Source organism: Delphinus delphis, chromosome 2, assembly GCF_949987515.2.
Source record: "Delphinus delphis chromosome 2, mDelDel1.2, whole genome shotgun sequence".
Classification (NCBI taxonomy): domain Eukaryota; kingdom Metazoa; phylum Chordata; class Mammalia; order Artiodactyla; family Delphinidae; genus Delphinus; species Delphinus delphis.
The window spans coordinates 150,031,147-150,046,983 of NC_082684.1; the positions used below are offsets into that span (position 1 = coordinate 150,031,147).

The window sequence follows — 15,837 nt, forward strand, 5'->3', positions numbered from 1 at the left end:
ACAATATATTATGCCCCTCTACTTCAAAACACATTCATCTACCTAATCCTTGCTACTTAGCACTTCACTCTGTGACTGCATTATAATTTATTTGAACAATTCTCCATTGATGGGTGTTTTGATTGGTTCCAATTTCTGGCTATTATAAACAAAGTTTCAGTGAATATTTTGTCCATATATATCTGCATATTTGTCAAATTATTTTCTTGGGATAAATTTCTAGTCAGGAGATGTTGAATCAAAGAGTATTCCACAATTTAGATAGATGATACCAAAGTCCCTTTAAACGGTTTCTTATTTTTATACTCCCTTCACTGGTGTATGACAATGCCCTGAAAAACATAATTTAAATGATTGCATAGTATTTTAGTTTATAAATGTCTGATAATTTATTTGATCGATTTCTTACTATGGTGTTTACAGTATTTCTCATTTCTATAAACAATGTTATAACAAACACCCTTGAAAATCTTCAGGTGAATCTCTTATTTTCCTAAGATAAATTCTTTGATATGGAAGAACTACAGAGTCAAAGGTAAGAATATTTTTATGACATTTTTGTACATATTATTAGCTTCAGGTCAGTATTTAGTACTTAAGTTTTTTTTTTTTTTAAGAATTTACTTGATGCTAAATAGAAAAAAAATTTTTTTCTAATGACTAATATTGTTTTTGGAAATAAAATCTTATGGCTCTTAAATAACCTTTAGGCTATTTTCCATTTAATTACTTCTTTGGGATTTTAGGCCCAGGATTCTACCCTATTCCCCCATCCAAATTTTGTTTCTGTGTTAAGTAGCAGGTTAAGTAGCAGATAAAAAGTATAACATATACATGTGTGTTTGCATGTTGGAAAGTTAAATGTATCCATACATATATATGAATCATTTTTTTAAATTAATTAATTAATTTGTTTTTGGCTGCTTTGGGTCTCCGTTGCTGCGTGTGGGCTTTCTCTAGCTGCGGCAGGCGCTACTCTTTGTTGCGGTGCGCGGGCTTCTCATCATGGTGGCTTCTCTTGTTGTGGAGCACAGGCTCTAGGCACGCGGGCTTCAGTAGTTGTGGCACGTGGGCTCAGTAGTTGTGGCTCGGGATCTCTAGAGTGCAGGCTCAGTAGTTGTGGCGCATGGGCTTAGCTGCTCTGCGGCATGTGGGATCTTCCCAGACCAGGGCTCAAACCCGTGTCCCCTGCACTGGCAGGCAGATTCCCAACCACTGCACCACCAGGAAGTCCCTATATGAATCATTATTAACCTTACATAGTCGCACCCATTTAAGGTATGGGATTAACCCTACCTGTCATTTCCTTAATGAGTAACGAAATAAATTGCAGTCAAAGAAATGAAATCTTCACTGGACTCTTTAGGGAAATTTCATATTATGAAACCCAAGAAAAAAATCTAAATTTCCCCAGAAGGTAACAGTTACTTTATTTAAATGTATCATTTTATCAGTAGATACATAAAAATCAGAGTGCTTATAGCTGAAAAATATTTCCTTAATGTTTGCCAATCTTAAAAGTACTGCTTTTTTTTTAATTGGGAAAAAAGAGAAAACAAATGGATATTTCTAAATATTTTTATAAGAAGTGTTTTGATTACTATCTAAAGTTAGTGTTTTTCAAATCTCTCCTTCACACCCCAAGTCAATTTTTTGTTAAGGAAAAATTGGTGAGGGTATATGTGGGTGTGTGTGTCTCATTTTGCAGAAGGAGGTCTCTTCAGAGTATACCATCACCACCTTGTGGCCTTTTGCCATATTACTGTTAAGGGGTTTAACACCATAATGCTCTTTTGCAATTGCAAGCATGAAATACAGTGTACCTCCTTTTGGTAATCCTTCTCTGGATTACATGAAATAAACTGAGGGCCAGAAACTGCCTGCAGGTAGGGTTCCCACCCTATGGTGAGATGATATCCCTGCATTTATGTTGTGTTTTCACATGGTGCTAAAACAACCAGTTGAGTAAGGAAATCTAGTGAAGAGATGTAATGAGCAGTTTTACTGTAAAGTGAAATGTTCAGTTATCTTTTGTGTTTTGTGTTTGCCGAATCTGTTTTAGTGATTCCTTCTGATTTGTAAAAATATTGGTTGGCACGGGAGCCTGTACATCTCCTTTTTTCTCTCTTTGGTTATATTGTTGGAGTGTTTTCTCATTTTTGTTTCAACATTCCCCCCTACCTTTAGTACTATTTTATTATGTTCTTTTTTAAAAAATGTTTTTTTTCATGCTTTTCTCTTGTAGATGATTCCTCCTTTCCCTTTGTCTCATTAATATATTTTTCCTTCTTTTCTCTCCTTCCTCATCCTGCTCGTTTTCAGTTTCTTTGGTATCCTTGCTGCAGATCACTTTACTTATTCAGCGGCCTGTACTAACATCCACACCCACAACGCCCCCTCCCCCACTTGTGTCCTCCTTTCTTTGTTCCTTCTAATTCCTTCCCCCAGTAGCTGATGTTCCGGCTTTTCTAGTGCCGTGTGCACCGATCTCATCTGGTCTGCGGCTTAGGTCTTTTAAGGACACGGCTTCCTGGTAACCCTTAAACTTCCGGGAGGAACCTAAATCCTACCTATTCAAGGAAGCCAGTGCCTAAACCTAACCCTAGATTCAAGAGAAAAGGTTTCAAAAGGACAACCTTAGCTTCAGTACTAAGAAATAGTTAGTGACTCACTATCTTTCTTGTTCATTTTTCTCAACACAAGTGCCAATTTTCATAGGAAGTATACTGGGACATTTTCCAAGTTCATATTTGCCTGTCCAAACTCTCATTTGCATAGGGAACAGTTATTCACTAGTGCTTTGGAGTTGACATTTGAATCTTATAAAAGTGAGTTAGATTAATGATACTGAGAAGAAAAAGATTGGCAAAAGGCTGTGCTATCATTTTGAAAAACAGCTGAAATTGTATTGTGAGATGTATATTTCTGTCTTTTCTTGTCCATCTTCCACCAAAATGCAAGCTTCTGAGAAAAGACACTTGGTCTATTTTGTTCTCTGTTGTATCTCCAGTGCCTAGAATAGCTTCTGGCACAGAGAAGGCACTTAAATCCTCATCGGATGAGTGAATGTATCAGGTAGTCTATTAGTTTTGTTTCCATCTCAGTCTGTTCTCTCACGGAGACTTCTGTCCTCTTGTTGCAATCTGGACCAGCATCCCTCTAGGCCTGCAGGCCTAACTATCATCTTGGTATCCTTCTCCCTGTGGCCAATCTTGGGTTTCCTGCCTCTAAACCTTTTCTATTCCTTGGTTTAGTCCTTCTTTTTTGGTGGACCACATTCATCAATTGTACAATTTTTGAATAACTCTTCCAATTGCTATTGCTGTGTAACAAACAACCTCAAAACTTAGTGGCACTCTTCCACAACACTTATTTATTATCTCCTGGTTTCTGTGAGATAGGAATGCAGGAAAGGCTCAGCTGGGCACTGGTGGCCTGCAGACTGGAGCTGGAACTGCAGGAGGTCTACAGAAGCTGAGGGCTGGTCATACATCTCTATGTAGTTTGTCTGCATGGGCTAGTTGGGCTTCTTCACAGCATGGCAGCCTCAGGACTGTTGGACTGCTTACATACAGGCTGGCTTCCACTGAATCTCATTATTCTTCCCTAGTACTAAATGATAGCTTGGGGAGAATAAGATTCTAGAATGGATTATTTTCTTTCAGGACTTCGTAAGCAATTCTCCATTGTTTTATAACTTTCAGAATTGTGGAATGTCATTAAATTCCAGATCCTCTATATGTCAGCTGATTTTTCTCTCTACAAGTGTTTAGAATAATCTCTTTATCACCAGTGTTCTGGAACTTCACGTGAATCAAGGAATAGATTTGATAAACTAACTGAAGTCTTGCTTGGTTGAATTTTAAGTTCCGCTCAATTTTATGTCCCGATAACTGGGTTTCCTCCCATTACTTCATTATTCTAGCTTGAATCATTCTGTCTGTCTTAGTCTATTCTCACTATTAATAACAAAATACCAAGACTGGGTAGCTTATAAATAACAGAAATTTATTTCTCACAGTTCTGGAGGCTGAGAGGTCCAAGATCAAATAGCCAACATGATTGCATTCTGGTGAGAGCCCTCTTCCTGGTTCATAGCCAGAGACTTCTCACTGTGTCCTCACATGGTAGAAAGGGCTGAAGAGTTCTGTGGGGTCTTTTAAAAATAAGACTACTAATCCTTTTTAAATTACCTAATCACCTCCTAAAGGTCCCACCTCCTAATACCATCACTTGAGCATTAGGATTTCAACATGAACTTTGGGGGACACAAACATTCAGACCATAGTACTAAGAAACCTTTCCTGACTAACTTCCAGGGGTATTAATCATTTTCTGTTTCCCATTCTTCAGCACGTGAATATAGTTTATAATTTATTTCTAAAACTTTAATTCTTCAGATGTTTTAGAGATTTGTTTCATTTCTCCCAGGCTCTTCTGTATATATGAAAAAAAATCATGTTTGCTATTATTTTTATATCCCTATAGCACCCATTGCAGGGACTCAGTTAAGGCAGATAATTGAATGCTCTGCATCTTCCAAGAAATGAGCTGCCCCGTTGTTCACTTACTGCTGTAGAGAAAGACCTCGGGACTTCTCCTTCTCTTTAGTTCAGATCAATCTGCCCCTTCTAAAAGCTAGCTCCTTCCACAAAGTACTCAGAAATAAGCCACATGATCCTCCCATGGAGTAGCAGTTTACCATAAATGGAGTGAATTTGCAGTTAATGTATTGTTTAATCAAGCTGTTGTTTTTCCTCTAAGTCTTTATGTTATACAATTTTTTTGTTTTGTTTTGCGGTACGCGGGCCCCTCACTGTTGTGGCCTCTCCCGTTGTGGAGCACAGGCTCCAGACGCGCAGGCTCAGCGGCCATGGCTTACGGGCCCAGGCGCTCCACGGCATGTGGGATCTTCCCGGACCGGGGCACGAACCTGTGTCCCCTGCATCGGCAGGCGGCCTGTCAACCATTGCGCCACCAGGGAAGCCCCCAAGATGTTATACAAATTTTTAAAACACATATTCCTGTTTTAAAACTTGGTGTAAGCATAGATTTCAGACATTTTAAAGATATTTAGTTACCTTATAAAAGTGTTTGTACACTAATTGTGTCGTGTTATACTCTATTGTGTTAATCAACCTAGTTGAATCTTTGTTTTTTGACTGGGGGTATTGATCACTATTTTGAGGATCTTATGAAGGCAGAACATGGGAAAAAGACAAACTCTCAAAAACTGGGAAAAATGATAAAGCTACCCTGGAGATGTTTTATCCAGTTACACACTTAACAGATGAAATTCTCCATCCCTGAGAGCAAAGCAAGAGATTATCTTAATACCCAAAGTTAAATTAGTAAAACACAAACCCAATAGGATAAACTTCTCCATCTCTGGTAGTAAATGAAAAGGTGATTTTAACACTCTAAACATCAATGATAGTGATCTGGGTGTAACCTCAAGCAAGCAGTACCAGAAAATGATTGTGATTGATTTAGTTGAAATCTAATTGAATGTATTATATCCTGTCTGAAGAAAGACAACTTGAAGAGCAGTGGTCAGCACAAAGTATAGCAAAAACAAAGAACCAGAAGTTATTTGTTTTGCACTATTCATATGGGATAAACACATTAATTCTGCTAGTCAAGAATATGGTTAGGGTGATTCAGCAGGCCTCACTGTAATTCAATTTGTTAAGATTTAATCAGTGCATTTTTTTTTTTTTTTTTTTGGCTGTGTTGGGTCTTTGTTGCTACGCGCAGGCTTTCTCTAGTTGCGGTGAGCGGGGGCTACTCTTCGTTGCAGTGCATAGGCTTCTCATTGCGGTGGCTTCTCTTGTTGCAGAGCACAGGCTCTAGGCGTGTGGGCTCAGTAGTTGTGGCTTGTGGGCTCTAGAGCACAGGCTTAGTAGTTGTGGTGCATGGGCTTAGTTGCTCCGTGCATGTGGGATCTTCCTGGCCCAGGGATCGAACCTGTGTCCCCTGCGTTGGCAGGCGGATTCTTAACCACTGTGCCACCAGGGAAGTCCTCAATGCACTTTTCAAGGATAGTATTCCAAATGAAAATGAAACTGAATCACAATCAAATAGAATACTTGTTTTTCCAGTATTCCAGAAAGTTTTAACATGATCCCATCTACCTACTCTTACATCATCCACTTTATACACAATAGCTCTAGCATAACATACTCAGTCCCACTTCTTATCCATTTGAACCCTGTCAGTCACTCCTATTTGCAACAAAAATATCTCTCATAACCTCCAAACTAAAAATATACTGTTGCTTGTCCAAGATCAAAACCCTCATATTGAAAACAAACCAACCAACCAACCAACCCTTACCTGGGCTAATCAGGTAAGATCTTAACACAGGATGTACATTTTTTAAAAAAATTTTATTTATTTTTGGCTGCGTTGGGTCTTTGTTGCTGCATGAGCTTTCTCTAGTTGAGGTGAGCGGGGGCTACTCTTTGTTGCGGTGTGCGGGCTTCTCACTGCAGTGGCATCTCTTGTTGTGGAGCACAGGCTCTAGGTGCACAGGCTTCAGTAGTTGTGGCATGTGGGCTCAGCAGTTGTGGCTCACAGGCTCTAGAGTGCAGGCTCAGTAGTTGTGGCGCACGGGCTTAGTTGCTCCGAGGCATGTGGGATCTTCCCAGACCAGGGCTCGAACCCGTGTCCCATGTTTTGGCAGGCGGATTCTTAACCACTGTACCACCAGGGAAGCCCCAGGATGTACATTTTTGACAACTAAAAATTTAAGCTTCCTAAAAACGATCTAGTTGTTTAACATGTGCAAGTCACTTCATTTCTTTGAGCTTCTGTAAAGCAAGAGGGTTTATCTAGCACTGACCTATTATGAAAATTCTATTACTGTCAGATTTTACAAGGTACAAGTATAGCCACATTTCCTAGCAAAATTAAACTTTTTCCCGAAAAAATAAACAAGCCAATGGAACCCTCTGAATAGTGTTTCTCTAGCTGCAAGCTGCAACCCATTCGTAAATCACGAAATCAATTTAGTGGATGCACCACCTGTCAGCATTAAAAACAAGCTGAAATAGAATAAAAGAATAGGAAATCTCAGACTGCATCTTAGTAATCAGTATTGTTTTGTGAATTATTTATTTCAATTTTATACATAAAAGTGTATACCGGCTTAGGATGGGACAATTTTGATGTTTGAAATACACTGCTCTAAAGCTGCAGTTGTTAAAGAGTGGACCGAAGAAGACCCTTTTGGGTGTACGAGAGGCCCTCCCTTTCCCAATCACATACATACGTGTGTTAGGTCTGATTTTCTTCATAAGCTTCAACCAAAACCTTTCTCAAAAGATTGAATATAGAAGCAGGTATGAGAATTCATGTGTCTTCATTTGAGACAGACACTAAAGATATTTTCAAAACTAAAACAATTCCACTCAATTTTTTTTGGTTTTGTTTTAGAAAAAATACAGTCGGTTAAAAATTTTAAATGCTATTTATGTTAACCTGTTTATTATTTTTAAACGAGTTTTAAAAATTTCTGCCTTAATTACTATTACAGTAAATAGCAATAGATATAACCCACAGAAACAAAAGCACTTTGGAGTTTGCAACAATTTGAGAACCCCTGATCAATACGAAACAAAGGACTTCAGGCCTGACTCCTGGCAGGTTTAACACGGTCCCAGGCCCACTGGGGAGCCCCCAGCTGCGGCCCGCTCCACTGATACCCAGACCGGGTGTACCCCGATGAGAATCCTCACGAATAAGAACAGATATTGACGAAAGGGCAGGGTTGCTGACGTAAGAGAGCCGAGAAGTGCAGCTTCACTGCGCACGCTATACTATGTAGCTGAAAAGCTAAAAGATTTTTAGCGAATCTTTGCGACACTGTCGCGTTTCGTTGGTTCCGTGCCGTAAAGACAGCGGCGGAGCCGCCCCCGGTGAAGACAGCTGACGTGCGCGGCAATGGCGGATATGGAGGATCTATTCGGGAGCGACGCCGACAGCGATGCTGAGCGTAAAGGTGGGGTCATCTGGGCTTGGGTGGAGGCGAGAGTGGCGGGGCTTCTGCGGCGGGAGCTCAACAGCGGTCCGGTTCCGGGTCTGCGAGCGCTCCGGCGCCGCGGGCGAGTGATGGCTCTTCCTGCACTCCTGCCCCAGCTCCCCCTGCACTCCCGGCGGTGCCAGCCTCCTCCCGGAGGGCGGGAATGAAGTGACAGACGCAGAGTGTGTACCTCGAGGTTTTTGGTGTCCATGGAGCAAGCCGTGCCTGGGAGCGTGTGGAGCGAAGGGGGCGCGGGGCAGGGGCGGAGGCCGGGCAAGCCAGCGCAGCCGGAGGAGGAACCTTGGAGTCCTGCTCTGTCCTGCCTTGCACAGGCCAGCGCAGAGTAAGGGCTCTTGTGAATGAATGGAAATTAGGTGTTCAGGAACATGGGGATGGGATGGGCGAATTTACATAGGGGCTCAGAATGCCCTCTTGAATGAAACCAGAGCGTGGCGTGTTGGGGAGTTTGAGATGTCTGGGTGAGGAGATTGGGACGGATACCGAGGTAGGGCTGCATGTAGGCGTTACACGCAGAAGATAATGTGTCCTCCGAGAGCCTGTGCAGAAACTCTAGATAATTTCTTGAGTCGGTGGTATTAGATTGGGGAGCGTAGGAGGTCTGTGTTTGGAGAGAAGGGATGAAGGATTTGATGCAGAAATGAATTAGTGAGTGTATGTTTATGGTGCAAGGAAGTCTTTCTGGCACAGAGTGGGTATTTGAGTTTGAAATATGAATAGGAGAGATTTGAAGTCAGAAGGGGCCCAAGACCAAGTTCAGAATTCTTGCGAGTCCCCAGGCTCAAAGTAATGTAGTACCTACTTTTTTCCTTAGCATAGTGCATTATCGTGGTTGTTTTTTTCTTTCTCCAGCTTCAGTTTATTAATATTTTTTAGAGTATAGTTAAGGGAGCACCAGGTGGAAGTCTAGTGTGAGGGCTCTACCAGGATGGACATCCAGAATGTTCTTTCTAGTCAGGATGTCTGGAAGTATAGAGCCCAGTATATTCTTGTTCCACTCACTTTGCTGTTGTTTTCCTTTCCCCTTCATCTGTACTTGTCCGTATCCCGTTCACCCTTCAAGGCACAGAACCATGTGAACCCTCCCGTGACTCACTTCCATGAAGTTGTTCATTCAGCATTTATAGATCCCCTGTCATGTTTCAGCTACTTTGCTAGATGTAGGGGATATAATGATGGAAAGATTGTCCTCCCCCCGCCCGCCCTCAGCTTACGTCAGTGCTTAATGCATACTTGATAAATAATTGGATGGGTAGAAGCAATAGTAGAGGTACCCTGCAGTGCTTTCCCATTGCAAACTCAGGGTATGGGGAAGTGATGTATGGAGATGGTTGCTTCTCTGGGCTTCATGTTTTACCTTCTTGTAAGTCTACTGCTGCATTCTTCTCTCTTACCATTAAATTATAGAACTCTCTAGGATTTACTTCCAAATCTGTCCTTGAAGGTTGCTGTTGGTCCTGAACTTAGGATGGATGTGGCAAGGTAACTCCTGTTATATCATCATATTTAATTATTTCCCTGGGCTAAGACAGACGTAGAAAATAACTACACTTGACAGATTTCTTGGTATAACAGTGGGTAGAATTCCTACCTAGGCCCAGTGTGTTTCTTTCATGTATAAATGTGCCAGGTCGTCTTTAATTTCTTTCAACAATGTTTTGTAGTTTTTATTGTATAAGTCTTGCACTTCCTAGGTTAAATTTATTCCTAAATATTTCATTTTGGATACTGTTGCAAGTGGAATTGTTTTCTTAATTTCATTCTTGGATTGTTCATTGCTAATTATAGAAATACAGCTGATTTTTGTTTGCTAATTTTGTATCCTGCAACCATGTGTAATATATTAGCTCTAATAGTTGTTTGGGGTGTGTGTGTATTCTTTAGGATTTTCTACATGTAAGATCATGTCATCTGTGAGTAGAGATGGTTTTACTTCTTCCTTTCCAATTTGGATGCCTTTTATTTCTTTTTCTTGATTAATTACCCCAGCTAGAACTTTCTGTATAATGTTGAATAGAAGGGTGAGAGTGGACATCTTTTTCTTTTTCCTAATCTTTGGGAAAAAGCATCCATTTCTTTACCACTACATATGATGTTAGCTGTGGGTTTTTTGTAGATGCCCTTTATTACGTTGAGATAATTACCTTCGATTCCTAGTTTGTTGAGTCGTTTTATCATGAAAGGGTGTTGAATTTTATCAAATGTCTCTTCTGCATCAATTACGATGATCAAAATTTTTTCCTTTATTAATATTGTGTTTCATTTTGATTTTTAGATGTTGAATCAGTCTTGTATTCCTAGGGTAAATTCCACTTGGTCATGGTGTATATCCTTTTAATATGTTATTGGATTTGGTTTGCTAGTATTTTGATACTATTTTTGCATACATATTTATGAGAGATATTGGTCTGTGGTTTTCCTTTTTTGTGATTTTTTTCGTCTGGCTTTGGTATTGGGGTAATGCTGGCTTAGAATGTGTTAGGAAGTGTTCCCTTTACTCAAGTTTTTGGAAGAGTTTGAGAAGGATAGGGATTAATTCTTCTCTAAATGTTTGATAGGATTCACCAGTGAAACCATTTTGTCCTGGCTTTTCTTTGTTGGAAACTTTTTGATTACTGATTCAAACTCTACTTGTTATAGGCCTATTCAGATATTGTTTCATCTTGAGTCAGTTTTGGTAGATTGTGTATTTCTAGGAATTAATCCATTTCATCTAAATTATCTAATTGTTGGTATACAGTTGTTTATAGTGTTCTCTTTTAGTCTTATTTTCTGAAAAATTAGTAGTAAAATCCCCACTTCCATTCCTGGTTTTAGTAATCTGAGGGTTTTTTTTTTTCCCTTGGTCAGCTTAGCTAAAGGTGTGTCAATCCTAAGTTTTTAAAGAATGAGCTTTTGGTTTCATTGATTCTATTATTTTTTCTGTATTTTGTTTATCTCTGCTCTAATCTTTATTATTTTTTTTCCTTCTGCTTGCTTTGAGTATAGTTTTCTTTTTCTAGTTCCTTAAAGTGAAAGGTTAGATTATCAGTTTGAGTTTTTTTTTTTTTTTTTGTGGTATGCGGGCCTCTCACTGTTGTGGCCTCCCCCGCCGCAGAGCACAGGCTTTGGACGCGCAGGCCCAGCGGCCATGGCCCACGGGCCCAGCTTCTCCGCGGCATGTGCAGGATCCCCCCGGACCAGGACACGAACCCGCGCCCCCTCCATCGGCAGACAAACTCTCAACCACTGCGCCACCAGGGAAGCCCTGTTTTGTTTTTTAATGTATGTGTTTACAGCTACAAATTTCCTTTTTTAAAAAAATTATTTTATTTGTTTATTTATTTATTTATGGCTGCATTGGGTCTTCGTTGCTGCGCGTGGGCTTTCTTTAGTTGCGGCGGGCAGGGGCTACTCTTCGTTGCGGTGCACGGGCTTCTCATTGCGGTGGCTTCTCTTGTTGCGGAGCATGGGCTCTAGGTGCACAGGCTTCAGTTGTGGCTTGCGGGCTCTAGAGCACAACCTCAGTAGTTTTGGCACATGGGCTTAGTTGCTCCGCGGCATGTGGGATCTTCCCGGACCAGGGATCGAACCTGTGTCCCCTGCATTGGCAGGCGGATTCTTAACCACTGTGCCACCAGGGAAGCCCTACAAATTTCCTTTTTAGCACTGCTTTCCCTGCATCCCTTAAGTATTGGTAGGCTTTGTTATCATTTTCATTCATGTCAAAATATTTTCTAATTTCTCTTGTGATTTCTTCTTTGCACCCTTGATTGTTTGAGTGCATTGTTTAATTTCCACATATTTGTGAATTTTCCAGATTTTTTTCTGTGATTGATTTCAGTTTCATTCTGTTGTGGTCAGAGAACATACTTAGTATTATTTTAGTCTTTTCAAATTTATTGAGACTTGTTTTGTGTCCTAAAATTATGGTCTGTCTTGGAGAATGTGGCATGTGCAGTTGGGAAGAATGTATATTCTACTGTTGAGTGGAGAGTTCTACTGATGTCTATTATGTCTGGTTGTTTTATAGCATTGTTCAAGTCCCCTGTTTCCTTACTGATCTTCTTTTTGTTGTGACCATTATTGAAAGTGGGGTATTTGAAGTTTCCAGTTGTTACTGTTGAACTATTTCTTCCTTCAATTCTGTTGGTGTTTTTTTTTTTCTTTTGGTGCATATACATATATATATTTTTTTTATTGAAGTGTAGTTGATTTACAATGTTGTGTTAGTTTCTGGTGTACAGTACAGTGATTCAGTTATATATTATACATACATACATATACATATATATTACATACTTTTTAATATTCTTTTCCATTATGATTTATTACAGGATATTGAATATAGTTCCCTGTGCTATGCAATAGGACCTTGTTGTTTATTCATTCTGTTGGGTTGGCCAAAAAGTTCGTTTGGTTAATGAATACATTTAATAAAATTCTTGGTGAAAATGAAAAATGTGTGTTTTATTTTTACTTAGAACTGAATGAACTTTGTGGCCAACTCAGTGTATATAATAGTTTGCATCTGCTAGTCCCAAACTCTCAATCCAATCCTCTCCCACCCCCACTCCCCCTTCGCAACCACAGGTCTGTTCTCTATGCCTGTGAGTCTTTTTCTGTTTCATAGATAAGTTCATTTGTGTCATATTTTAGATTCCACACATAAGTGATATCCTATGGTATTTGTCTTTTTCTTTCTGACTTACTTCACTTAGTAGGATTATCTCTAGGTCCATCCATGTAGCTGCAAATGGCATTATTTCATTCTTTTTTTATATTCCATTGTGTATATATGTGTGTGTGTATACATAAATATGATATTTATATATATATCATATATATATATGTCTCTCACATCTTCTTTATCCATTCTTCTATCTATGGACATTTAGGTTGTTTCCATGTCTTGGCTATTGTGAACAGTGCTGCTATGAACATAGGAGTGCATCTATCTTTTTGAATTATAGTTTTGTCCGGATATTTGCCCAGGGGTAGCATTGCTGGATCATATGGCCACTCTGTTTTTAGTTTTTTGAGGAACCTCCATACTGTTTTCCATAGTGGCTGCACCAATGTACTTTCAAACCAACAGTGTAGGAAGGTTTCCTTTCTCCACACCCTCTCCAGCATTTGTTATCTGTAGACTTTTTTTTTTTTTTGCGGTACGCGGGCCTCTCACTGTTGTGGCCTCTCTCGTTGCGGAGCACAGGCTCCGGACGCGCAGGCTCAGCGGCCGTGGCGCACGGGCCCAGCCGCTCCGCGGCATGTGGGATCTTCCCGGACCGGGGCACGAACCCGTGTCCCCTGCATCGGCAGGCAGACTCTCAACCACTGCGCCACCAGGGAAGCCCATCTGTAGCCTTTTTTAATGATGGCCATTCTGACTGGTGTGACGTGGTACCTCATTGTAGTTTTGATTTGCATTTCTCTAATAATTAGCCACGTTGAGCATCTTTTCATGTTCCTATTGGCCATCTGTATGTCATCTTTGGAGAAATGTCTGTTTAGATCTTCTGCCCATTTTTTGATTGGGTTGTTTGTTTTTTTGTTATTGAGTTGTATGAGCTATTGGTATATTTTGGAAATTAAGCGCTTGTTGGTCACATCAATTGCAAATATTTTCTCCCAGTCTGTATGTTGTCTTTTCATTTTGCTTATGGTTTCCTTTGCTATGCAAAAGCTTGTAAGTTTGATTAGGTCCCATTTGTTTATTTTTGCTTTTATTTCTATTGCCTTGGTAGACTGACCTAAGAAAACATTGGTACGATTTATGTCAGAATTTTTTGCCTGTTTTCTCTTCTAGGAGTTTTATGGTGTCATGTCTTATGTTTAAGTCTTTAAGCCATTTTGAGTTTATTTTTGTGTATGGTGTGAGGGTGTTGTAACTTCATTGATTTACATGCAGGTGCATATATGTTTTAAATTATATCTTCATGTTGGATTGACCCTTTTATCATTTTATGATGTCCTTTTTTGTCTTTTGTAACAATTTTTCTTAAGACTTATTTTGCCTGATATTAGTATAACTACTAATATAGTTATACTATATAAACAGTATAACTACTGTTATACTGTCCTGTAGACAGCATATAGATGGATCTTTTTTAAAAAAAATATTTATTTATTTTTGGCTGTGTTGGGTCTTTGTTGGTGCATGCGGGCTTTCTCTAGTTGCAGGGAGCGGGGGCTGTTCTTTGTTGCAGTGCGTGAGCTTCTCATTGCGGTGGCTTCTCTTGTTGCAGAGCACGGACTCTAGGCACATGGGCTTCGGTAGCTGTGGCTTGTGGGCTCTAGAGTGCAGGCTGAGTAATTGTGGTGCACAGGCTTGGTTGCTCCGCGGCATGTGGAATCTTCCCGGACCAGGGCTCGAACCTGTGTCCCCTGCATTGGCAGGTGGATTCTTTAACCACTGTGCCACCAGGGAAGTCCCAGGATGGATCATTTTTTAAATTCATCCTGCCAATTTCTGCCTTTTCATTGGAGAAGTTGATTTATTTATGTTTAAAGTAATTACCAGTAAGAAGGACTTCTGCCATTTTGATGTTTGTTTTCTATGTCATGTTTTTTCTTCCTCAATTCTTCTTATTACTGTCTTCCTTTATGACTGCTTTTTCTGTAGTGTACTGTTGCGATTCCCTTCCTGTTTCTTTGTATATTTTTAGTTTTAGTAACTTTCTTAATGGTTACTCTGGTGACTACAATTAATCTTAATTTCTAACAATCTAGTTTGTATTAATACCAACTTAATTTCAATAGTATACAAAAACTTTTTTTCTATATAGCTTCGTCCTCTCACCTTTTTATTGTTGTCACAAGTTACATCTTTATACACTGCCCAGTGATTTAGATTTATAATTATTGTTTTATACAATTGTCTTTTAAATTAAATCTTATGAAAAAAGAGGAGTCACTAACTAGAAATTCATTAATACTGACCTTTATACTCACCTATTTAGTTACCTTTACTGGTGTTCTTTATTTCTTCTTGTGGATTCAAGTTACTGCCCATTGTCCTTTCATTTCGGCCTGAAGGAGTCCCTTTAGCATTTCTTGTAGGGCACTGGCAACAAACTCTAAATTTGTTTTTATTGAGGTGAGATTTACATAACATAAAATTTACCATCTTATTTTATTTTTATTAAGGTATAATTGACATACAACATTAGTTCCATGTGTACAACATAATGATTTGATATTTATACATATTGTGAAATGATCATCACAGTAAGTCTAGTTAACATTTGTCACCATACCTTGTTACAGAATTTATTTTACTGTGATGAGAACTGTTAAAATCTACTCTCTTAGCAACTTTCAAATATGCAATACAGTCTATTAACTGTAGTCATCATGCTGTATATTACATCCCCATGACTTATTTTTTTTATAACTGGAAGTTTGTATCTTCTGACTCCCTTCACCCATTTTGCCCACCTCTCCCCCTTCCCTCATTTATTCTCTGTATCTATGAGCTTTGTGTTTTTGTTTTTTTAGATCCCACATATAAGTGATATCATATATACGGTATTTGTCTTCCTCTGTCTGCTTATTTTACCTAGCATAATGCCCTCAAGATCCATGCATGTTGTTGTAAACAGCAAGATTTCCTTCCTTTTTTCTTTGGCTGTGCCACATGGCTTGTGGGATCTTAGTTCCCCAACCAGGGATTGAACCCAGGCCCCCTGCCATGGAAGTGCCCAGTCCTAACCACTGGACCACCAGGGAATTCCCAAGCTTTCCTTCTTTTTTATGGTTGAATAATATTCCATTATATATATATGTCATATTTACAGTGGCATGAATAGTATTTT

At 39.5% G+C, this 15,837-nt stretch overlaps 1 protein-coding gene across 1 annotated transcript in view; it reads left to right on the forward strand.

The window, feature by feature from the left end:
• Positions 1-7,925: 7,925 nt before the first annotated feature.
• The window catches only part of LOC132420994 (RNA polymerase-associated protein LEO1), a 49,157-nt gene continuing 41,245 nt past the window's right edge, over positions 7,926-15,837 (forward strand). Inside the window, exon 1 of the mRNA XM_060005961.1 lies at positions 7,926-8,002. Coding sequence (XP_059861944.1) covers positions 7,945-8,002 — 58 coding nt within the window. The 5' untranslated portion in view covers positions 7,926-7,944. The remainder of the gene's footprint in view (positions 8,003-15,837) is intronic.